Source organism: Ahaetulla prasina, chromosome 4 (genome assembly GCF_028640845.1).
Source record: "Ahaetulla prasina isolate Xishuangbanna chromosome 4, ASM2864084v1, whole genome shotgun sequence".
NCBI classification, from domain to species: Eukaryota; Metazoa; Chordata; class Lepidosauria; order Squamata; family Colubridae; genus Ahaetulla; species Ahaetulla prasina.
This window is the reverse complement of record NC_080542.1, coordinates 52,532,834-52,558,209: the sequence shown is the minus strand read 5'-3', so window position 1 is coordinate 52,558,209 and position 25,376 is coordinate 52,532,834. Positions and strand designations below refer to the sequence as shown.

The window sequence follows — 25,376 nt, the reverse complement described above, 5'->3', positions numbered from 1 at the left end:
ATGATGAAAACAAATCTGGGATATTATTACAAAATAGTAATCACTACAATTATGGATGGAGATCTGTACAATTTCAAATAAAATGGGGCCCCATGCTTTGCTCCAGGTATAGTTGTATCTGCTATATGTGCTTCAGTGGCCCAACATTGTGTCCTTAAATTAATCAGTAATACATACTTTTAATTAGCCAGAATGCTTACTTTAGAAATAGGAAATATCAACCAAATACCAATCTTGTTTCTCCTGGCGTTGCGGCTAAAGTGGAAGATAAGGTTAAATCGTCTGCACCAAGCTAAAAAATGAAATTACCAATTAAAATGGAGGGGGGAACATAGTAATGATTTGGCAAACTGTAAGTACACAGAAAAAAAAATCACATCTGAAGTATGTAAGTTTGTTCTTCCTTCTAAAGAGCAGAGTAACAATTGCTAAAAGGGATGCAAGGTACTCCCAAAAATGCTACTTACATATTCTTTAATATCCTTTGATTTTACAGCTTTGTAAGAGTAATAGGCAGGATAAAGAGTGCCAAATATTAGCCTGAAAGAAAAAAAAAAAAGTCACAGAAAATACTATGGAGCCAGAGTATGATGATTACATTTGATTCTATAAAATTGGTAGCATTTATGATTAAAAAAACCTTGTTCTCTTGATTTTAATAGGATCTAATTCAAATAACTTTGAGTGATTTCTTCATTATTTGTTTATTTATTTTTTTAATGAAATTTCTTAGTTGCTCACCCATGAAAATTATAAATTTAAATAACACTTTTATTTAACATTTAAATAACCTTTAAAATCTGCCTTCCCAGTTAAAATAAAGATTTACAACAAGATCATGTCTCCCATCTGCCTGAAACCAACAGGGAATTTATTTCTTTTTTTTTTCATTTTTTAAATTTTATTTTTATAATTTAAATTTTATTTTTTAACATTTACCAAAAATTTACAAAAAAATGCAAAATAGAAAAACAGAAAAAGAAATATACGAAAAACAATAAAAATACAATAAAAATTGTTATCAATTTAGCGATAACAACAAAAGAAAAACAGATATGGTTGGACTCTTAGAATGACTTCTCACAACTGAAAAGATAAATTAAGAGCTTCAATACTCAATGAATTGAAATCTGATGTTGTACCCAACATAGGAATGAGTTACTTATGGATAAAGATCATATATTGATGGCTACAATAAAATATTGTAGAAAATTTTGGTGGTCTTCTAATCAATCCCCTGCTTAAGTAGGAAACCCTACACTATTTCGGACAAGCGGCTATCCAGTCTCTTCTTAAAAACCTCCAGTGTTGGAGTACCCACAAAGGCAAGTTGTTTCAATTGATTAATTGTTATGTCAGGAAATTTCTCCTTAGTTCTAGGTTGTTTCTCTCCTTGATTAGTTTCCATCCATTCCTTCTTGCCCTGACTTCTAATGCTTTGGAGAATAGAAAAACTCCCTCCCCTCTTCTTTGTGGTAGCCCTCAAATATTGGAACACTACTATCATGTCACCACCGTCCTTCTTTTCATTAAAATACCCAGTTCCTGCAACTATACTTGATATGTTTTAGCATTCAGTTCCCTAGCAATAATCCTTTACCTACAAACCTTTATATGTATGTAATACAATGGTGGGATTCAATCAGTTCATGCCACTTTGGATGAACTGCTTGTTAAATTGCCCCGCCCCTCACTCCTTATCTCACCCTGCCCACCTTGACCAATGCCTACAATCAAGCCTGTGGCATAGCTGCTGCTGCTACTCTCTGGTTCCTTCACTTGCCTTGACCGTGGCCCCCACAGCCCAGCTGATCTCTGCCTGGTGAGTCTTCCCCCCTTAGTTGCCTCCCACAAAGTGGTGGCTATGAGATCCAGCTGGTTCGGACCTTGTTAACTTTTTGCCTAGTTTGGCGATCCAGTGGATAGCACCACTGGCTGGCCCTGCCCTCACCCCACCTGGCCCCTCCCAGCCACTTCTTATCTTGCCTTGGCTGCTTGCCTAGAGTGATGCCTGCGGCCCAGCTGCTTTCTGGTTCCTTGCCCAGGCCCAGCCTTAGATCTGCAGTGCCACCTTGGCCCTGCCTCACCCCACCTGGCCCCTCCCAGCCACTTCTTATCTTGCCTTGGCTGCTTGCCTAGAGTGATGCCTGCGGCCCAGCTGCTTTCTGGTTCCTTGCCCAGGCTGCCTTCTTGGAGCCTGCTATGCACATGCCCAGGGGTCAGGGCCGAAGTGGCAGCATGGATCTAAGGCTGGCTGCGGGTGGCACTGGCGCCTCCTGTCCCTGCTTCCTGGCCTTTCCCTGGGATCACCCCACCCCCCACGTGGGAAAACCACATTCCTACCTGTGCATGGAGGAAGAAAGAGGTGGAAAGGAGAGGGCATGGGACCCAGGGCAGGGGCTTCTGCCTGCCAGCCACCATGGGTGGTAGGAGATCACAGGTGCTCTGGGGGCACGTGGTGGCGAAGGGAGCTGGCATGCAACTTCTGGCATTGGGGGGTGGTGGTGGAAGCACAGCTTTCCTTTTGGCATCAGGCATGGAGGCAACGGAGGGGAGAGTGGACAAAAAGGAAAGTTCTGTAGTTTTTTTTTTTAATTGGGCAGAGGCTTCCCAGTTTGATCCTCTTCCCTGTTGTTGCCTCTGTGCCTGTCGTGTCCCACTCCTCCGCTGACGACCGGGTCAGGGAAATCCGAATCAGGCGTGCCTCTGCAGCTCTGCCAAAGTCCTAGCAAAGTTCTCAAGGCAGGCAGGAGACCAGAAAGTGATTTCAGCAAGATAAAGTAGACTTTGCCTGACTCAGAGAATGCCAGAAAGCAGATCCTTTATATAGGCCATGGGGTGTGGCTCCATGACTCAGCACTTATCCCGGCCTGCCCCTCCCTTCCTTCTGTTGATGCCGCTTATCAATTCTCCTGAAGCGAGGGTCACTCCAGTCTGCTGCTGTTGGTAATTGACCTTCCTCAGGCTCACATGCTGTGGGGGAGGGGGAGGGGTCTAGTTGCTCCGTTTGCCTGGGCATGGAGCCAGGGCTGGGGGCTGGAGGCACTTCTTCTTCCTCAGCCTGTCTGGGCATGGAGCCAGGGCTGGGGCTGGGAGGCATGCTAGGACATTCCTCAGCGTTTGGAAGCAGATAAGAAGGCTCCGGCTGCGGGGAAAGCGGACGAGTCACAACAGTGCCTGACGGACCTCTGTGTAACTCTCAGCTCACCTCTCCAACCTGTGCACTTGTGTATGTGTGCATGTGCGTGCACACGGGCATGCACCTAAGGTCTCCCCCCTTGCAGCCTGCCATTGTGACAACGGGGAGGCAAACATCAGGAGAGGCTGGGGGAGGGGAGCTTTGAAAAAAAAGAGCTTTCCTTAGTTCGCACTTTGCAGCCTAGCATCACAGACATGTGTGTGTGTGTGTGTGTGTGTGTGTGTGTGTCATGCGGCTTCTGGCTTTGTGGGGGGAGGGGGCGGAAGCTGAGTCACATGGCCACCAAGCCACGCCCACCAAGCCACACCCACAGAACCAGTTGTTAAAAAATTTGAATCCCACCACTGATACATATGTGAGAAGAGTATATTATTTTTTGTTGTTTTTCTTTAAAAACTGTTTATTGATAGTTTTATTTTACAATTCCTTGGTTGGGATATTATTTGCTTCTTGATTATTGGTCTGATGTTAATCCTGGTGTTGATCTATGCTCATCAGTTTTGATTGCTGGTGGAGAGGTGTTTTGGACTTTTGTTCCTTTTTTGGCTTGTTGATTATCTCTTTTGAACAGTATGTAGACGTAGTTTATCTCTATATATCTATTGATGGGCAATTTATCAGAATGCCAAGCTTCCAGGAATTCTCTAGTGTTTTTGGACTTGCCTTGGTCAAGAATGGTCACACTTTCCCAGTTGAAACGATGGTTAAGTTTGTCCATATGTTGTGGAATTAAAGAGTCTATATCCTCTGACTGCTACTTGGTGTTCATTGATATGTTCTGCTCTCTTCTGCCAGTTTGTCCTACATAGTGGCTTTTCATTCTTTAAGTATGAGGACTCGGACTTTAAGAAACTACACCTCATGTCAGAGAAAAATGTTCATTGTCAGATCAATGAGACATTTCTTCATCATAACCATAGTGGGAAAAGAAATTAAGCTTTTATCCAAAAAATTTCTTTCCTCTATTCTCTTTCCCCTAGAGGCACACATTCAGAATTATTTAAGGCAAATTAATTATTTGTGTAGCCTCCTCCATTTGCAGCTTTCCTTTTCCATCTTTCATTTTTTAAGTTACTACAAAGATTTACAGCTATTCTCCCCCTTATCTTTCTCTGAGTTGCTTTAATGGAGTCGGGGAGATGGGAAGAGATTTCTGAAAATGTTAAATCAGAGTGCTGGGCAATAGGACTATAGATTCCAGCAGCTCAGAGAATGGGAGAGGCAGCCTCATGAAAGGAGATTGGAGGGGGGGTGTTTAAGTGACTGAAAGGAGATAAAAGGGACAATTCTGCTATAGGGAATGAGGCTTCAGAAAGAGAGATAGATTGCCATCCCAAGGAAGAGGGATCTCTGTATTTTGGGCTGATGACTCTCCTAGCTGCTATGAAAGTGTGACCATCTTATCCCAAGACAGGGTTCCAAAGTGGCTGTATCCTTGGTGCGGCAGAGCTTCTGGATCATTAGTTCCTGGCTAGAAAAGTAGTCCTCTCACTGAGTCTGCAGAGGATTGGTGAGGGGTCATTTGAACAAATGACAGTTTTTGATACCTATGTGCATGATTTACATGAAAGCTCCAATGGAAGCATGGACCTTTTATGTTGACCATTGTTGAACTGAGCCATGTGGGAGGTATTGGAACAATGTTTCTAGTTGAGCAATGTTGTTCACAATAAGGCTTAATGTTTTATGCTATTGTGGTATTTAATCTGATTTTATCTTTTTGTTGTTATTAGTTGAGAAGTTGTGTCCGATCCATTGTGATCCCATGGACAACATTCCTCCAGGTCTTCCTGTCCTCTACCATCCTCTGGAGTCCATTTAAGTTCACGCCTACTGCTTCAATAACTCCATCCAGCCACATCATTCTCTGTCATCCCTTCTTCTTTTGCTCTCAATCTTTCCCAGCATTAGGCACTTCTCCAGTGAGTCCTTCTCATTAGGTGGCCAAAGTATTTCAGTTTCATCTTCAGGATCTGGCCTTCTAAAGAGCAATCAGGGTTGATCTTCTCTAGGACTGACTGGTTTGATCGCCTTGCAGTCCAAGGGACTCGCAGGAGTCTTCTGCAGCACCAGAGTTCAAAGGCCCCAATTCTTCAGTGCTCAGCTTTTCTTATGGTCCAACTTTCACAGCCATACATTGCAACTGGGAAAACCATAGCCTTGACTATACGCACTTAAGGGCCACCATTTTAATGTTTTTCTTATGTTGTTGTTTGTAGTTGTGGTTTAATTTTATTTTATTTTAAGGACTATTTTACTGTGCACACTATATTACAGTCTAAATGTTTACTGCATTGATGCTTATTGCCATTATCTGTAGTTGTTGCTGGATTTTATTTTAAGAACCACCATTTATATCTGTGATGGCTAACCTTCGCATGCCAGGAAGGGGAGCGGGGTCACGCGCATGCGTGCCCACACCCATAATTCTATGCGCCCCAACCCTGCGCATACGCATGCGACTCTTCCTCCCCCAACATGCAATGGCCCAGTAGGCCCGTTTTTCTCTCTTACCTGTCTCCAGAGCCTGAGTCTGGGAGGGTGGAAAATGGCCTTCCCCATTTCCCTGGAGGCCCTCCAGACGCCAGAAACGGCCCGTTTACCAACTTCTGGTTGGACAGCAAGTGACCTTTTTTGCTGTTCCCAGCCTCCAGAGAGGCTCTGGGGGCTGGAGACAGCAAAAAACATCACTTCCTGTCCAACCAGAAGTTGGTAAACAGGCAATTTCTGGCCTCCGGAGGGCCTGGGGAGGGGTGGGAAAGGCAGTTTTCTACCACCCCCCGGACTCCTAGAGCGGCTCTGGAGCCAGGTAAGAGAGAAAAACGGGCCTTCCCCACCACCACCCAGGCCCTCTGGAGGCAAGAAACAGCCTGTTTCCCTATTTCTGGTGGGCCCAGAAGGCCCGAAAATCAGCTGGCCAGCATGCGCATATGCACCAGAACTGAGCTTGCGTGCCCACTAATATGGCTATGCATGCCACCTGTGGCACGCGTGCCATAGGTTCGCCATTTCAGGTCTATATGTTATTGTTTATATGTTTATTGCACTGGTGCGTGTTTTTACCTGTAATTGCTGTTTAATTTGATTTTGTCTTAACAGACATTATTTCAATTAAAGTCTTTGACTGCCTCTGAGATGTGTTGGAGTACCTAGGCCAGGGAGGCCGGTCATCTGGAGAAAGAGATAGAAGGGCTCAATTGCTAATAGCCCTTTCAGGGAAGCATTAAATTTGTTGCCATATTTTCAAACTACCCCTATTTTACAATTAATGAGGTACAAGTATGGAAAACAGATGGCAGTATATTATGCTAAGTATTGAGAAGACAGATGTTAATAAATATATAAAACAAAGGATATTTTTTCTTAAAATGATGCAGAAGATTTATGGTATGGTAGTAAACTATTAAATTCCAACTAAACTGAAAAATCAATTTAAAACATTTGTTTAAAATAAAAGACTTTTTATGTCAATCAGAATAGAGCTGGAAGGGACCTTGGAGGTCTTCTAGTCCAATCCCCTACTCAAGCAGTAGACCCTATACCAGTGATGGCTAAACTTTTTCTCCTTGTGTGCCAAAAGCACGTGTGTATGTGACCACACCCATAATACAATGTGTACAACATGACCCCCCACTGCATACGCATGCACCACCCCTGCGAGTGCTTACCCCACCCCACCCCACGCATGCGCATGCAAGCCCCCTGCCACCCCGTTTTGGGCCTAGCAGGCCTCCATGAAGCCTTCTGGGACCAAAAAAGGGGTGCAGGGGGCACGGGAGGGGGCGCATCACACACACCCATGCTCCTCTCCCCATGCATGCCTACGTTGTTATAGGTGTTATTTATGCCTTGTATGCTACTTTATTCCTCTCTAGCATTCATCTCCATTGTTCAGTGATGCATTTCCTGCTTCTCTAGGATGTACTTCTATCTGCTCCTGTGAGGCACTTCCTGTTTCTGTTGGATGTATATAATTATATTCTCGATGGCTTGTATAGTGTTTTAACTGCATTTTGATTAAACAATAGTGCTGCAGAGACCCGAAAATCAGGTGGCCAGCAGGAAGTGCATGCAGAGCTCAGCTGGGGCTTACGTATGCCACTTGTGACACGCGTGCCATAGGTTTGCCATCACGGCCCTATATCATTCCAGGCAAATAATTGTCCAGTCTCTTTTTAAAAACCTCTAGTGATGAAGCACCTACAACTTCTGAAGACAAACTGTTCCACTGGTTAATTGTTCTCACTGCTAGGAAGTCTCTCCTTAATTCCAGGTTTCTTCTCTCCTTGATTAGTTTCCATCCATTGTTTCTTGTCCTGCCCTCTGGTGCTTTGGAAAATAAGTTGATGCCCTCTTCTTTGTGGCAGCCCCTCAGAAATTGGAATACTGCTATCATGTCACTCTTTCTTTTCTCTAGACAAGCTATTCCCAATTCCTGCAATCGTTCTTCATGTGTTTTTGTCTCCAGGCCTTTAATTATCTTAGTTGCTTTTTCCAAAGCTTTAACATCTTTTTTGTAATGTGGTAATCAAAACTGGATGCAGTATTCTAGGTGTGGTCTTAGTAAGGATTTATAAAGCAGTACTAATACTTCATGTGATTTTGATTCTGTACCTCTGTTTATACAACCAAGGATTGTATTAGCTTTTTTGGCTAAAAGGTAAAAAAAGGCTCTGACGATCACAGCTGAGCCACGTGATCCTCAGAGCCTTTTTTTTTACTTTTAAAAGCATTTTTTTTATGTCAGAGCCTTTTTTAAGTTAAAAAAAGGCTCTGACGATCACAGCTGAGCCACATGATCATCAGAGCCATTTTTTTTACTTTTAAAAGCATTTTTTACAACAGGTTGTTAAAAATGCTTTTAAAAGTTAAAAAAAAAGATAGCGTGCCACAGCTGATAACCCCCCTGAGTGCCTTTCTACTTACCCCATGCCTCCTTTTGGCGTGCACACACTTTGCAATTAGTGTGTTGTGCTCAGTCTGCATATGCGCGCACAGCGCACATTCGGAGTGAGCAAACTGGTAGTAAACCAGTTCAGATTTCCCCACTGTTGCCTTCCCACTCTAGTGGGTCAGGTAGATGTGACTGGGAAGAGACAATCCCTCAGATAACCTGGTCCCATGAAGAGCTTTAAAGTTGACAGCTAGAACCTTGAATTGCACCCGGAAGCAAATTGGCAATGAATGCAGTTCCTGCAGGAGAGATGAAACATGTGCATACAGAAGTCTGCACAAAACTGTTGCATTTTCCACCAAATGAATCTTCCAGATGCTCTTGAGGGGCAGCCCCATGTAGAGCACATTGCAATAGTCACCATGAAAAGGGATTGTTGGTCCAGAAAGGACATAACTGGCACACAACCCATTGTTGCACAAAGGCCCTCCTGGTCACCACTGCCACTGCTCTTTAAGGAGGAGTTGTGAGTCCAGGAGAACCCCTAGATTACCCACAGGGTCTGTTTGGGGCAGTGCCACCCCATCCAAAGGTGGCAATTCCCCATGGGCCAAAAAACCCCAAACCCAGAGTCACTTGGTCTTTCCAGGATTCAGTTTCAACCTGTTGCTCCCAATTCAATCCTTAATAGCCTCCAGGCACTGTGAGAGGGAGGTCATGGTATCACTTAACTCACCACAGATTGAAATATACAGTTTAGTATCATCAGTATATTGGCCATAAATGGTTACATATGGCAATACCTTGAATTGTTTCACACTGGAGAAGCAGGAATAATATTTTCAATGTGTGTGCCTGACTACCAGGGCCTTGTGTATGTAGATGATTATTGCCTGGGAGAAATGCCCCAAGTTTATTTTGTACCATCAAAAAATATAAAACCAGACAAACTGCTATAGCATCTCACAGAAGGAAATGCTGTTTTAAAGATGTACAGATAAAATGAATCTGGCCTAAATGTAGTTGAGATGTAGAACAGTTTTTTTTTATTTCTGTCATTTGTGATCATTACAGCAAATGAGAACCTCAGACCAGGGGTTAAATCCAGCAGGTTCTGACAGGTTCTGGAGAACCGGTAGCAGAAATTTTGAGTAGTTCAGAGAATCCACAAAAACCATCTCTCGCTGGTCCCAGAGTGGGGTGGGAATGGAGATTTTGCAATATCCTTCCCCTGCAATGCCTACCAAGCAATGCCCACCATACCCACTAAGCCACGCCCACAGAATCAGTAGAAAAAAAATTGAATTTCACCACTGCCTCAGACATACTTTGGTGCATAATAGTATCAAGTATCATTGGAGAGAATGAGCATTTTTATGAATATAAATATTAATTCAAACTGCATGTTATAATACAAGTAATCAAGACATAAAAGCTTCAGAGGATTTTAAGATTTTTTGAGGTTATTTTCTCAGCTTTGCTTGGAACTATCCTGAGAATAAAATTCTAGTGACCAATTTTAGCCAGCAATCTTTCTCAGAATATTATAAATGAAAATTATTTAACTACTAATGCTGACCCCTTGGGGGGACTGGAAAAAAGAAAATCAAGTAAGTAGTTTAGCTTTATTTTTCCAATCTAAAGCATTATCACCTATCACTATCAGCCATAGTAAGTGCTTGAAGATCCTCCAGGTCTTCCAGTCAAAGACATGCAAAGATAACCTGAATGAAAAATTCTGTCCTATTTGAGGGAAAAGAGCAGATCATACACAGAAACAGAATACATGGCCAGTCCAAACAGGAAACAGGGACCAGAAAACAAAAGTAATCACAGAAAAATAATTCAGGACCATGGACAGATCACAATAAGACAAATGGAATGAAACCTATGCCTACTTGATCTAACTACACAATATATTCTCTGTAAAAAAAAAATATTCAGGTTTTTCTTTCTTATTGAGGAATGGAACATCTTAAGCATATACAGTAATCTAATGGCTTGTAGTTTATATGCACATAAATATAACTTCTTTCATTCCTCTGAAACACGCACACAGAATTTCAGCAGTATCCAACATTATTTTTCACATAAGCTTAATAAAAAGAAAGCAAGGCTATTATAATGCTGACAAAAGAGGGAGAGATGGCTTACAGTAGATAGTTGGAAACTCCAAACACTGTGCCATAAGAGGTCCATGTTTTTAATTTAGGTCTACACAGTTATAGTAATTAAAATATAAATTGATTTATTCATTTGAAATTTAACCTCATGTAATGATTATCCGAAACCATCTGAGTTTAAGTCCTGTGATTACTGCAAGTTAGAGTTAAAGTTAATTATTTTGTGCTTCTGTGAGTATTTGTACATTTGAAAAGTGCAGAATCATAGCACTAATGATATTATTAAGAATCTCTTACCGGGGAAAAAAGTTAAGGACATTACAGCAGAATCATTATGAAGAACCATGATTAGACATTCTTTTATTAAACAATTAGAAATACTGCTAGAGTTTTACCATTTCAATTTATGTTATACCACGATATTTCCCATTATTATTATTACCATATTAATGTGCATTTTCTCTTTCCTCGTATTATTTGCATTATTATAAATACAGCTTGCATTCTGGAGGCATAGTGTAACAAAACAACAATAGCTTATCAAATCCTTATCCAACCCAATCATTTTTATGGTTCTAAATGGGAATTAAAAACAGTCTTTTCCCTGCACATACATAATGTTCCTTGCTGCTACTAAATCAAAGCCATTTTCCTCCTCACTTTAGTGACTAGTTTGTCATCTGCAACTAGTCTGTTATATATACTGTAGTAGTATCATTTTGCTATTGGCTGCATTGTAAAAATGATTCAGTCTTAACCTGTTTATAGTTAAGTTTATAGTTTTCAAGGCAGTATCAACTAAAAATCACCTGAAAATAGATAAGAACAGTGGAAAAAGCATATGAGAAGCAAGATGCCATTTCAATGCAAATTAACTGATATCTCAAAGCAAATTCTGTGCACGATATTCTTTTTTAATGTATATATTTATTGTTATATCAACAGGAATAAAATACAAAACAGAAAAACAAAACAGAAAAAGTAAGAACAACAACAAAAAGAAAAAAGTGTACATAAAAGGAAAAAAAGGAAAAAAAATGATCCAAACATCCAATATTAAATATATATTAAAAAGTCCACCTCGCCTGGATGCTCAAAGAAAAGTCTGATAAATTCTCCTGTAAGGGTCTGTAAATAGTTATAATCTTTCTCATCCTTATTTTACCAGAAAAATATATAAACAAATATTGTCCCAACATCTAATATTAAAAAAATAAAAATAACAGTCAACAGGTTAGCCCAAATATTACCCTAGTCTTCAAAGCCCTTTGTTCTCTATTATTGTATTTAACACATAGAAAGTCCAGAAATGGCTTCCAGTCTCTTATAAAGCTGTCTAGTCCATTATCTCTAATCAAGCCATTAACTTCACCATCTCTGCTAATTCAGTTTTAAAATTCATTCTTCCATAGTCGACATTTCCTTTCCTTTGCAGTGCTTAACAAGTACAATACTCGCAAAAAATAGTGTCCCAAATTGTTTTTCGATCGATTATCCATAATACCTAAAAGAAAAGCTTCAGGTTTTATTAATATTTGCATTTTAAGTATTTTCCACATCATCATTATAATGTTTATCCAGAACATTTTCATCACTTGCAAAACTACAACATATGATAAAATGTACCTGGATTTTGATTTCAAACACTTGTTACAAGTCCCTCTATACATTTTTACTAATCTATTGATATTTGGGTCAAATACCAATGATACATCATTTTATTAAAAAATTCTTTCAAACTATAATTCAAAGTAAATTTTAGTCAATTAGTCCATACATTCTCCCATTTATTTAGCGTTCTACACACACACACAAAAGCCCATTTTACCCTGGAGTCTTTTACATATGCATCTTCCAGGTTCATGTTGAATAATATTTTATATACTTTAGCAATCAAGTAGTCATCTCCAGTACATAAACTGATATCCAATTCAGTTTTAACTTCTATGAAAACAAAACTTTTTTATCAAGTCTAAGTCTTTCAGCAATGCTATAATAATTAAATCAGTTCCAAACAAAACCTTCACTTAATAATTGTTCCCTTTTCTTTTTTGTAAGTCCTTCTTTTTCAAATGTCATAAGTCCTGATATATCATCTATTTACCTTCCAATAGGATCTCTGACTGTCCTATGTAGTGCTTCATGAGGTGATAAACAAAGTGGCACTTTTTCAGCCAGTCTTATATTTCCACCATACATGCCCAATTGATTGCCTAACAATGATTCTTAAATCTAGGGTTAGTTTTTACTTTATCCTACCACAAATGCGCATCCCACCCAAATCTCAAATCAGAACCTATGCACAACATACTGTATGTTTGGGTAATGCTACAAATTGTTCAAGAAATTGCCTTTCCATTAGCACCACAAAGTGCTGTGATCTGAACATGTTATAAGCAACATTCCTGACAGTACAAACCAAAAGAGTTCAAACAAAAGTCTGTTTCTAATTTAAGCAAACTTGACCCAATTAAGTCAAGGTCAAGAAGATACCAGTTATCAGACCTTGTAGAAAATGGAGAACAGGTGAAAGGATTGGCCATTGGGAGGTGATAGATGGTGATGAGACCTTAGATAACCCTGCCTTCTCAGTACATTTGAGAACTAGGGACTCATCTTAACATTTATCCAGTTTCTTCTTTCTATAATGACCACAGAATTGAATTACACTTACTAAAATTCAACCTAATTAAAATTGAGCTGATTAAGATTTTTTTTGACATTTATGACCAAAGTCCTCAGCACTACAAAAATAACCAATATGTTTAAAGACTGTACAAAGATAAGTTAAATATTTGAGAAACCTGTCAAAACAAAATAACAATACATGCAGACTTTCCTTTTTGATTTTTAAAATGCAGAATGTCTGTGAGAATTGAATAAATGGTATAGATTAGAATTATATTCATCCATGTATCCTAATGAGAAATTTGGAATAATTATTACTAACATGACATAGTTCTGCTGGACTCATATTCATCCTGATAAAAGCTAGGATTAGTAGCAGTTAGCATGGAATTTTGAGATGAAATCAAATTAAGTTCAGACATTTTAACATACACATTCTATTTCTTAAACTCTTGCTGCAGTAAAAGTCAGATATATTATTTAATCACTTCAAAAGAGAAAAATATAAATTTAAAAAGTAAGATTATACTATTTTTCTCCTATTTAAGTGGCAAGCAGTAGTTTGGTGAAAATAAAAGCTAATATATAAAAGAATCTGGAAAAGTGGACAAATGAGTGCAATGTCTTGGAAGAACCCTAATATTCTTCCAGATTCTGGTTCTTGATTGGCAGGAGAACTACACTGCTGATCCAGCCCTCAAAGAAATCCAGTTTGACACCCCTGATCTAATCTGTGTCCTTCTCAGAACACTGATATCATCACTGACATAATTTATTTTATTTATTTATTTATTTATCACATTTATATACCACCCTATCTCCCTAGGGACTCAGGGCGGTTCATAATAGTCACCCCCAAAAACAATGCATTGTTTTGGAGCCGCATTTTGAATGAAAATGGTGAGGTTATCAATGTTTGGCTGGCCTAAGCAAATGAATTTATCATAACTTATTTGGGGGAATTCTATTTAATATAGTAGGGGGACAGATGCTCTTATTCTCCCTTGGTAGAGCTTCTTTCTTGACTTCTTAATAAAAGAAAAATTTCTTATAAAGCAGATTGAGGAAGACTCTGGAACAATAAATGCCTCTGGAGAGTTTTCAAGCCAGGATTAAGATAATACTTCACTTAAGAATCAGTATTGTGCTAAATGCAAAGCGGATAAAATGCTATAATGAATGATCTTGTGAAGCAACCTGGTTTAAACACTGTCTAGCTATAAATTGGAGGGTTATTATTTAATTTAATAGCTGGATTAGTGAAAGGTTGGACAATGAGTAAGAACATAGGTATAGCTAATTGGCTGAAGACAGCTGACCACTGCATGACGCAATCTAAGCTGTGATTGGTTGCTGTGAGTGGAAAGGGGGAGTTTCCTTGTTTCCCGCCTTTATCCCCGTGTGATTTACCTCATGATGTTCTTGCTGTGTTGATATATCTGATGAGGCTCCTGTTTGCCTGGCTATTTAGTTTGCTATATATATAGTTGTAAAAATACACTTATTTACATAAAACTACAAGTACGTGTCAGCATCTATGGCTCCATTTGGACACCGGTGATAAGTTATGGGCTCAAAAGCACCCTGAAGCACCATTAGTAAGTTTCTCTGAGGTAAAAGTTTCTTCATGAGCCTGAGGAAGGTTGAGACTACCGGCCTGTAAAGACAGCACAATATTGTTTGTTACAGGAATGGGAGAAGGATTTCCTGTAGCTCCTCTTAATAAGTCGAATTATCTCTCATGGAGCTTAAGAATGGGGATGTTTCTGCAGAGGAAAGATTTGTGGAAGTTGTAAGCAATCCTCCAGCAGATCTCAATGAAGAACAGAAAAGACAAAATGAAAATGCAGTAGCCAGCAAAATTTTGTGCTTGGAAGATAGATTGGGCTTACATCTGACAACTATTTGGATTGTGCTAGTTGCAAAGAGGCCAAATCAAAAGTATACCCTGTCAGCAAAAGAAGTGAAAGAAAATCTGAAATAATTTTTCAGTTACCTGCATACTTCTATCATCATCAATGGGAAGAGCCAAATTTGCTTTGATAATTGTTGATGATTACGCAAGATATGGTTTTTGTTACTTATTAAAAAACGTAACAAGTGTTTAAACAATTTAAGTACTGGATAATGTTTGTAGAGAGGAGGAATAATCAAAGCGTATATCAGCTACAAATCGACAAAGGAATAGAGTTCATGTCCAATGTGCTTCAGTAGTTTTTTCAGTATGAAAAAGAAAGACATAAACTATAGAAAAGCAAATCCCTACACTCCAGTAGAGAATTGAGTTGTTGAACGCAGGAATGGAGTATTTCAAAATATGAAAGATGCATTACTAGTAGACTAGCAGGAATGAGTAAACTGTATTGAAATGAGGAAATTTTAACTGCCAATTAATTGGTCAATAGCAGTGGTGAAATCTAAATTTATTTCCTACTGGTTCTGTGGGCGTGGCTTGGTGGGTGTGGTTTGGTTTGGTGGGGGGTCATGTGATTGGGTGGGTGTGGCTATGTGACTGGGGGAATCAAAAGACAGAACCTCACTAACAATGTCCTGCTGGAGCAGGTTTGGACTAGATGACCTCCTGGTCCCTTCCAGCCCTGGATTATCCTCGGAAGCTGCGTCTAGTGCCACGTTTACAGTCCTTCCTTCCTCTCCTTTTTCGTCCCTCCCTCCCTCCCTCCTTTCTTTCTTTCTTTCTTTTTCTTCCTTTCTTTCTTCCTTCCTTCCTTTCTTTCCTTCCTTCCTCCCTCCCTCCCTCTCTCTCTCTCAAACAAACCTCCCACCCCCTCATTTTTTGCTTACACCCTCCATTTTTTGCCTAGCAGGCTTCAGCATTTTTACCTTTTATAAATGTTTTTAAAAGTAAAAAAAAAGCCTCTGACGATCAGGCATCTCAACAGAGCCTTGTTTTAACCCTTTAAAAGCATTTTTACAACCTCTTTGGCTGAAGAGGTTGTTAAAAATGCTTTTAAAAGTAAAAAAAAAGCCTCTGACGATCAGGCATCTCAACAGAGCCTTGTTTTAACCCTTTAAAAGCATTTTTACAACCTCTTTGGCTGAAGAGGTTGTTAAAAATGCTTTTAAAAGTAAAAAAGAAGCCTCTGACGATCACGTGGCTCAGCTGGGCATGGGGAGGGCAGGGATTTTTGCTATCGGTTCTCTGAACCACCTGCCACCATTGCTACCGGATCAGCTGATCCAGTCCAAACTGGGAGCATTTAATCCCTGGTCAATATACTATACAATTCAGCAATTACTCAAACTCCATATTGCATGTTGTATAAAAAACAACAATCTTTGACATATTTAGGTATCTTTGGTAGCAGTGCAGCCTGTGCAGAGCATCAGGATCACCTGTCTTCCCCTCATGCCTCTACCTCTGTTTGCTCTGTTTGCCTCCCACAGCCACTTGTCTGCTCTGGATCACCAACACTCAGCTTTTCCATGGCCCGCATGGCATGTCTGGATTGCCTGCCTCCACCCTCGCCTGATCTCTGCCTGATGCTTGGACAGGTAATGAACTCACCTATGCTATAAAGGCTGCGGCTGCTGTCAGGCTGATGATTATCACTTGGCTTATTTTGGGGGTTGGGCTTATATTAGGCACATGCTTAAAAATCAGGCTATGGCTTATTTTGGGGTAGGTCTTATTTTCAGGGAAATATAGTAAAGTGGTTGAAAAGAGCTGGCTACTGCATGAAGCAATCTAAGCTGTGATTGGTTGCTGTGAGTGGAAAGGGGAGTTTCCTTGTTTCCCACTTTTTTCCCTCTGTGTGATGGGTGTGCTCTGTCATTTACCTTATGATGTTCCTGCTATGTTGATTTATCTGATGATGCTCCTGTTTGCCTGACTGTTTATAGTTTGCTGTATGTATAGTTGTAAAATATATTTATTTAAATATAAAACTACAAGTACGTGTCAGCATCTATGGCTCCATTTGGACACCGGTGATAAGTTATGGGCTCAAAAGCACCCTGAAGCACCATTAGTAAGTTTCTCTGAGGTAAAAGTTTCTTCATCTGCCTGAGGAAGGTTGAACTGCCAATTAATTGGTCAATAGCAGTGGTGAAATCTAAATTTATTTCCTACTGGTTCTGTGGGCGTGGCTTGGTGGGTGTGGTTTGGTTTGGTGGGGGGGTCATGTGACTGGGTGGGTGTGGCTATGTGACTGGGGGATCAAAAGACAGAAACTCACTAACAATGTCCTGCTGGAGCAGGTTTGGACTAGATGACCTCCCGGTCCCTTCCAGCCTGGATTATCCTCTGAAGCTGCGTCTAGTGCCACGTTTACAGTCCTTCCTTCCTCTCCTTTTTCGTCCCTCCTCCTTCCTCCTCCTCCTTTCTTTCTTTCTTTCTTTCTTCCTTTCTTCCTTCCTTCCTTCCTCTTTCTTTCTTTCTTTCTTCCTTTCTTTCCTTCCTTCCTTCCTCCCTCCCTCCCTCTCTCTCTCTCAAACAAACCTCCCACCCCCTCATTTTTTGCTTACACCCCCCATTTTTTGCCTAGCAGGCTTCAGCATTTTTACCTTTTATAAATGTTTTTAAAAGTAAAAAAAAAAGCCTCTGACGATCAGGCATCTCAACAGAGCCTTGTTTTAACCCTTTAAAAGCATTTTTTACAACCTCTTTGGCTGAAGAGGTTGTTAAAAATGTTTTTAAAAGTAAAAAAGAAGCCTCTGACGATCAGGCATCTCAACAGAGCCTTGTTTTAACCCTTTAAAAGCATTTTTTACAACCTCTTTGGCTGAAGAGGTTGTTAAAAATGTTTTTAAAAGTAAAAAAGAAGCCTCTGACGATCACGTGGCTCAGCTGGGCATGGGGAGGGCAGGGATTTTTGCTATCGGTTCTCTGAACCACCTGCCACCATTGCTACCGGATCAGCTGATCCAGTCCAAACTGGGAGCATTTAATCCCTGGTCAATATACTATACAATTCAGCAATTACTCAAACTCCATATTGCATGTTGTATAAAAAACAACAATCTTTGACACATTTAGGTATCTTTGGTAGCAGTGCAGCCTGTGCAGAGCATCAGGATCACCTGTCTTCCCCTCATGCCTCTACCTCTGTTTGCTCTGTTTGCCTCCCACAGCCACCTGTCTGCTCTGGATCACCAACACTCAGCTTTTCCATGGCCCGCATGGCATGTCTGGATTGCCTGCCTCCACCCTCGCCTCTGTCTCTGCCTGATGCTTGGACAGGTAATGAACTCACCTATGCTATAAAGGCTGCGGCTGCTGTGAGAAATTGTTGGCCCCCAATCACCTCCGGTGCTGGCCACGCCCACCCCTATCCCCAGGCTGATGATTATCACTTGGCTTATTTTGGGGGTTGGGCTTATATTAGGCACATGCTTAAAAATCAGGCTATGGCTTATTTTGGGGTAGGTCTTATTTTCAGGGAAATATAGTAAAGTGGTTGAAAAGAGCTGGCTCCTGCATGAAGCAATCTAAGCTGTGATTGGTTGCTGTAACGGAGAAGTTTCCTTGTTTCCCACTTTTTTTCCTCTGTGTGATGGGTGTGCTCTGTCATTTACCTTATGATGTTCCTGCTATGTTGATTTATCTGATGATGCTCCTGTTTGCCTGACTGTTTATAGTTTGCTGTATGTATAGTTGTAAAATATATTTATTTAAATATAAAACTACATGTCAGCATCTCTGACTCCATTGGACACCAGCTGTGCAAATCTCTGACATACTTTATCTAAGAAGCAGTACATCCAAAGAGGATAAAATGCCATAAGAATTAATCTATTTATTTATTTACAAGGAGTAGAATCTGTATCGAACTAAGCAGTTTCAACAGGCACCATTTATACAATTGATAAGAGAATTTAAGTTTACTACCAACATCCTTAAAAAGAAATATATCTGCCTCATTTCTGCAGGTTTGAGCACAAGGAAATGATGAGATCAATCATCTTACTCTCAACCATTGGCAGACTTTTAGAGGACACTAAATTCACAAGCCTCACATTCTAACCACTTTCATAGCCTATTAACTATTCTAATGCTATTAGAAATCTCTAGAATGACAGGTTTGAAAAGTATTGCGTGAATTCAGTCTTCAACTGAACAAAAGAAAAATTAACTACAAGCTTAAGAGCGTAAAAATTTTGTAATAAACAGCAAAAAGATGTTGATTAAATACATTTTACAGTATACATTATTAAATAAGTTTTAAGCTAAAAATGTTATAAACACATAAGGGTCCAAGTAAGTTTGGAATATTATTTTTTACCATAAGATTTTGGGATTAAACAACTTCTCCTGGGAAACAGGGTTATTTTGGTTATAATGGCAATTGCAATACATAACAAAAAACAAGTGATGATTGTAGAAACTGGACTCTAGAGGGGAATAAAAATTATAAGCATAACAAAAGAAATACAAGTCTGATGTCAATTAATAAAGAGACAAAATGATACAAAAATGAGAAATATTAGAGGAAATATTTGAGGAATGGAGCCTGAAGAGATCAACAACACCGTCAGTAAGTATTTACTTCTATGGATAAACTGCATTTAAAAGATATTAATGAAGGAATGACAAATGTCAAATAAATTTTATCTGATGATTAAGAAGGTTTTTCTTTTCTTTTTTCCTGCACTTTTTATTCTTTCTCTTCCTCTATTTCTCTAAGTTTAGAAAAACCTAGAGAACTTCTCTAAGTTCATATTAATTTTAAGTATTGTAATTAAAATTCTTAATAAAAATTACATTTTAAAAAGATGAGAGCATCTGGCAATATTGTTCCTCTGCATAAAAACAAGGGCTTATGAATTTTAATTACCTCGAATTGATAAAATTTCATATATGTTCTTGTCTTAAAGCACATATACAGTATTTATTTGAACTGCTTTCTTTCAATTTTCCTAATAGCATAGGGGATTTTCCCTTTTCTTTTCCTATACTGCTTATGATATCTCAAAGTTGGGAGAAATTCAGAAAAACTTACTGTGGAATACTGTCCTCATCCATGTCTACTTAGAATCACCAAGAATAGAACCTGGGAGCTTTTACATACAAAGCTGAGGCTCTTTCATTGAAGCTAAATCAGGGGTAAAATGTAAAATTTGTTACTACCAGTTCTGTGGGCGTGGCTTTGGCCTCTTTGGCTGTAGAAAAAAATGCTTCTAAAGGGTTCTGACGATCCCAGCGGAGCCGCGCGATCATCAGAGGTTTTTGTTGTAAAACTTTTAAAAGCATTTTTTCAGTGGAAGAAAAAATGTTTTTAAAAGTAAAAAAAAAAACTTCTGCTGATCGCACGGCTCAACTGGGCATGGGCAGGGAGGGGGGGCATGCAGGGATTTTTGCTACCAGTTCTCCAAACCACCTGCTGTCATCGCTATCAGATTGGGCATTTCACCCCGAGCTAAATGTCTGTGGACATTCTCAGTCATCCAGATCATAGTTGTCGCAAAGGTGCTTTTTTCTACAAAAGGCAGCTGGACTGTTTTTTCCTTGAGGAAGAAGAAGAAAATGTTTTGCTTCTCATCCAAGAAATTTCATAAGTTCTCATGGCAAGGGAATGGAACTGAGAAATGAAACATTTTCTTTTTCTTCCTCAAGGAAAAAAAAGTCCAGTTGCCTTTTGTAGAAAAAGCTTCTTTGATATATTAATGAAGCTATTGTCTTTTCCCCAAATATAAAGTTTCTTTCAGAAAGAAGGTAATTGTCTGGACTGACATATTATCTTTATTTTTCCCACTCATTTCTGTAGCATAGCTCTGTTAAATAGGAGATACACTGTACATTCAAATGTTTCAGTCAGATAGTATATTTGAAATGGGCCTGCCCAATCCTGATGTTGTGAAGGCAACTATTTCAAAACAAATAATACCCCCTTTCCGTCTTTCACCCCCAAATTTAGAGTATTAGTTGAGAGAAAAATATTTGTACTACATTTTGAATGCAAAAGAAAGCTTCAACTCACTTCTTTCTCTTCCCACTATTTTAACCTCCATCTATCACTGAATGATACTGCAGGCAACTATGACACTAAAATGCATGGCCTGAACACACACATATCAACATTTAAAAAAAGAGACATAGAGAAAACATCTTTTAAATGTAGAAATACTAGCTAAATAGAGAATATTCTCTAAATAAAAATATTTTCTAAATAGAGAGCCAATTTGATCTAGCGGTTAAGGCACCAGGCTAAAAAGCAAGAGACTGTGAGTTCAAGTCCTGCCTTTAGCCAGCCAGGTGGGTGACTATGGGCCAGTCACTCTTTCTCAGCCCAACCCACCTCACAGGTTTGTTGCTGTGGGGAAAATAGGAGGAGGAAGATATGTCAGCTACAGTTACTGCCTTACAGCCATTCATTTTTTTTTAATTTTATTTTGTCACAACAGTATATGCAAACATCAACATAAAACAACAACATATCATATAAACATATATATAGGCAAAAGTATGCAACAGCTATATTAATTTGATATAATGAAAGGGAACAATAGGACAGGAATGGTAGGCACTTTTGTGCTCTTATGCACGCCCCTTACTCTTAGGAATGGGGTGAGGTCAATAGTAGACAGTTTTTGATTGAAGTTTTTGGGATTTTGAGAAGAGACCATAAAGTCAGGTAGTGCTTTCCAAGCGTTAACAACTCTGTTACAGAAGTCATATTTTCTGCAATCAAGATTGAAGCAGTTAACATTAAGTTTGAATCTATTGTTTGCTCTTGTATTATTGCGATAGAAGCTGAAGTAGTCTTTAACAGGAAGGACATTGTAATATATAATTCTGTATGTTAAACACAGGTCTTGTCGGAGTCGGCAAAGTTCTAAGTTTTCTAATCCCAGGATTTCAAGTCTGGTGGTATAAGGTATTTTGCTGTTTTCAGAGGAGCGGAGAACTCTTCTTGTAAAATATTTGTGGACGCGTTCAATTGTATTAATGTCAGAGATGTGGTATGGGTTCCAGACAGGTGAGCTGTATTCAAGAATAGGTCTAGCAAATGTTTTGTATGCTCTGGTTAGTATAGAGTTTTTGGAAAAGAAGCTGTGTAAAATTAGGTTTATAACTCTTAGAGCCTTTTTTGCTATGTGGTTTCAGTGGGCTTTGGCACTTAGATCATTTGATATGAAAATATTATCAACATTTGGGGAGTTGATGTCCACATAATGTGTAAGATGCTCAGGAGGAGGAAAGTAAATTTATGCAGTCGCACATTTAAGCAATGCTATATGCTCCTCCCGATTTGCAGGAACCTGATGAAAGACCTTTGAAGTAAAAAACAACTGATCTAGATTCCCCTGCGTTGTCCTTATACATTCGAGCTATTTTGCATAATCAAGAGAATGCCTCACATTTTTATTCTTTTAAGTCCTGATTTAACATCTCAAAACAAAGATACATTTTCTTTCAGTCAATTGTATCTAACAAAGAATGATAATGCACTTATAATACTCCTTCCCCCGTACACATAGAATTTGCAGAAAAGCTCTCATGATAACAATATTTCTTTGGTTTGCCTTTTTTTTTCTCAAAACTCCATTATCAACTTACAAGTTTTCAAACAATCTTCTTGTAAGGGGAAAAACAGCCTCACTAATGTACATCTTCCAGATGTTGTAAAGTGAGCCTGGGGTTTTTAAAAAAAATCAAACCAGAAAGTATATTAAACTATTAAAAAGATGTGTGAATAAATTTGTAATGTTAAGCAGCAGTACTATGCAAAATTTGGGGGAAAGGGAGGGAAACAGGGAAAAAACAACTTTGCAGCAACAACTGAAATGTCATCACATTGTTTAAATTAAAGATCAGCAAAACACTCCTATTGTTTAAAAACAGCTATATTTTTTAATATGGTTTACTCTAATAAAATGCACATTCAACCACAGAAAGTAGTAGCTGCAGATATATCAGTAGAACTTGCCAGCTTCCTTCCTGCAGCCTTTGGAATGCTTTGTCACTAAAATGAATGATCTGTCATTGAAAGGCTCTTGACTTTTTCAGAGAGGAAGTAAAAAATCAAACTCATCATCCTATTGCCTTTGAAACTGCTGGGCAGTGACTGGGTCTTATTGAAGAGAGCTAATTCCACTAATCTTCCCCAGGCCCTTTGGGTGAACTGGACTCCAACTCCCATCACCCTAGCTAGCTTTATGGCCCAGACACATTGGAAGGATATCAGGTTGAGGGAAGTGCTTAATCTATCTATTCCAAACAAGCAAACAAATAAAGGCATTGGACCTCCAGCATCAAAGAGTCCTCAGAATTTCAGGAAGCCCTCAAGAAGCCTTCCATTCCAAAAGAATGGAAAATTGGTGGGTGGGGGTTTTCTGTGTGCCTGTGTATGTTGTTGTTTTTTCTTTTCCTTTGTGGTGGGTCATTTTTTTTCCTGCTACCTGTCTCTCCTAAGAAAGCCTTAATTTTAGATGGAAATGGTTTCTATTGTTTGTGTTTCCCAGAGAGAATGCCCAAAATTCCTGTATCAGCAAATCTCCCACCTTCCGTGAAATAACAGCCCCCCCTCTCCAAACCAAAAGTCAACGCCCTTCAACTTTTCCTAGACTTAGGCGTCCTCGAGATCGGGTTGTTTTTGTTTTTTTGTTTTTGTTAAGAGAGAAAACCTCAAGCATTTTGTAAAGTGAGCACTAATTTACAAGAGAAAAATGCAGACTTTTCCCCCACTCCCATCGCTCAAGGACCGTTCCAGATAGCGCCCTCTGGCAGGTGAGACAGCAATAGTTAATGCTAATAACAAAGCGGCGATTTTCCCTGCCCTTTTTCATGAATCGCTTTTTTCTTCTTTCTCGTCTCCCTAGACCCGGTTGCATTTCCCAAAGGAAATACAAAAAGCCGCATTCTTCTGTTGCAGCTTCAAACGGGCCCCCTCTACCTCTTTCTGCGCATATAGCTAAATTTAAGGTAAGAACAGCCAGTCTCTATTTCAAACCATTATAGTACACATTTCGCTCGAATTAAAAAATCTGCTTTAAGTCGTACGCTGGTCTCGACTACTGCTCAACATACGAAAACCAGAGACGGGCGACAGCCCACGAACTGCTAAATTTAGATAGCTGGTGTGCCTGAGCAGATATTATTAGCCGTCGCATTCGATGAAAGCTACATGCGCAAACAAATGGGCAGACCCCAACGGCACCACCAAAGCTGTTTCACTGAGCAAAGACTGCTATTGGGGAAACCCAGAGGGCGAAGGCCACCCAAAGTTGGTACTCACACTACTAGCCTAGAGATGATCCAGGAAACCATAGCGCTGCAGGACTCCGGTGACAGCAAGATGAGGAAAGGATTTTCTCCGGGTTCGAGTCGGTCCGCCCGCAGTCCCTATAATGAGCAGAGCAGGCGTCTCAGCCATTCGGCATCCAGCGCGCAGCCTCACTAGGGAGCGGCCGGAAACAGTAGCAGGCATTCGCTGAGATGTGGGATCCTAACCTCGCCTGTAAGGCTGGGACAGCTTTAGCACCTGTTCTCGGGATCTCTGTCTGTCCCCCTGCTATGCCTCTTCCTTTGAGAAAAGGCGCGTCGCTCAAGTGGTCAGTCCTCAGATTACCAGCCTTTGCCCGAAATGGAGATGGGCAAGGAAAACAAGCAGCCCCTTCGCTTTCATGACTGCAGCACGTGGCCATTCCGAAGCAATTGATATGCTTGGCTGAGACACCCATCAACATTATACAAAGCTATACATTGTTTTAAGTTTGGTTTGTTGAACGAACTTTACCTTTTACCACCTAGACATTTTTCAGCTATACATGGAGGTTGCTATTACATGCTTCTTAGAGATAACTCCAGTACTACAATCTATAAGGGCACATGTTGGATTTTTATGCTAGGTCATAGTTTACCAAGCCATTGTAAAGTATGAGGGGCAAATAACATGGGTTTTGTTATTTGTTAACTAACATAGATATATATTTATTTTTATTTATTTATTTTTGTCACACTATATATAAGTGTAAGTATGAAATAATTATACAGTATATAAGCATATATATGAGTATGTAATAACTATATTAATTGGATATAGCAAAAGGAAACAATAGGACAGGAACGGTAGATTGTGCTCTTATCCACGCCTTGTATAAAAATACTTTGTATTTTAATTTGATTTATTTTCTCTTTTTTAAAACGATGTTCAGATTTATTAGCTTTTAACATTCCTAAATTGATAGACAAGCTGCATATATTAACCGTGGCAAGTTTAGCATTTGCTCAAAAATGGAAGTGTAAAGAAATATCCTCAGAAGAAGTAATAAGCAAAACTTCCAACTGTACAGAGATGGACAGACTTACTTTAGAACTCAGACAAAATCAAAAAAAGGCACTATGAGGTCTGGAGTAAATTCTATGACTGGCTTATAGGAGAAAGAATGCCAAAAACAAGAGATAATGAATGTCTGGAAATATATACATACATACATACATATATATATATATACAAATTGCAGCTGCGGTCTGGCTTCTGGTCCTTGGTCATGCTTCATGATCAGTGTGGGTTTGGGTCTGCTGCAACATTAGCCATTTCAAACCCCTCCAATCCATACATGCAGCAGACTG

General features: G+C 39.5%; 1 protein-coding gene across 7 annotated transcripts in view; it reads right to left on the bottom strand.

Annotated features, from left to right (window-relative positions):
• The window catches only part of REEP1 (receptor accessory protein 1), a 71,574-nt gene extending 47,261 nt beyond the window's left edge, over positions 1–24,313 (bottom strand). For 3 of the 7 annotated variants that reach the window (XR_009155059.1, XM_058182914.1, XM_058182915.1), the window contains exons 1-2: positions 24,040–24,312; positions 468–540 (exon numbers count right to left, since the gene is read on the bottom strand). Coding sequence is in view for 5 of the 7 variants with exons in the window: in XM_058182914.1 (XP_058038897.1) it covers positions 468–540; positions 24,040–24,071 (105 nt within the window). In the remaining 2 variants the exon portion in view is untranslated. Of the gene's footprint in view, positions 1–200; positions 293–467; positions 541–24,039 lie in introns of those variants that run through there. The other 4 variants (XM_058182911.1, XM_058182910.1, XM_058182909.1 and 1 more) reach the window with 4 other exon arrangements.
• Positions 24,314–25,376: the final 1,063 nt, after the last annotated feature.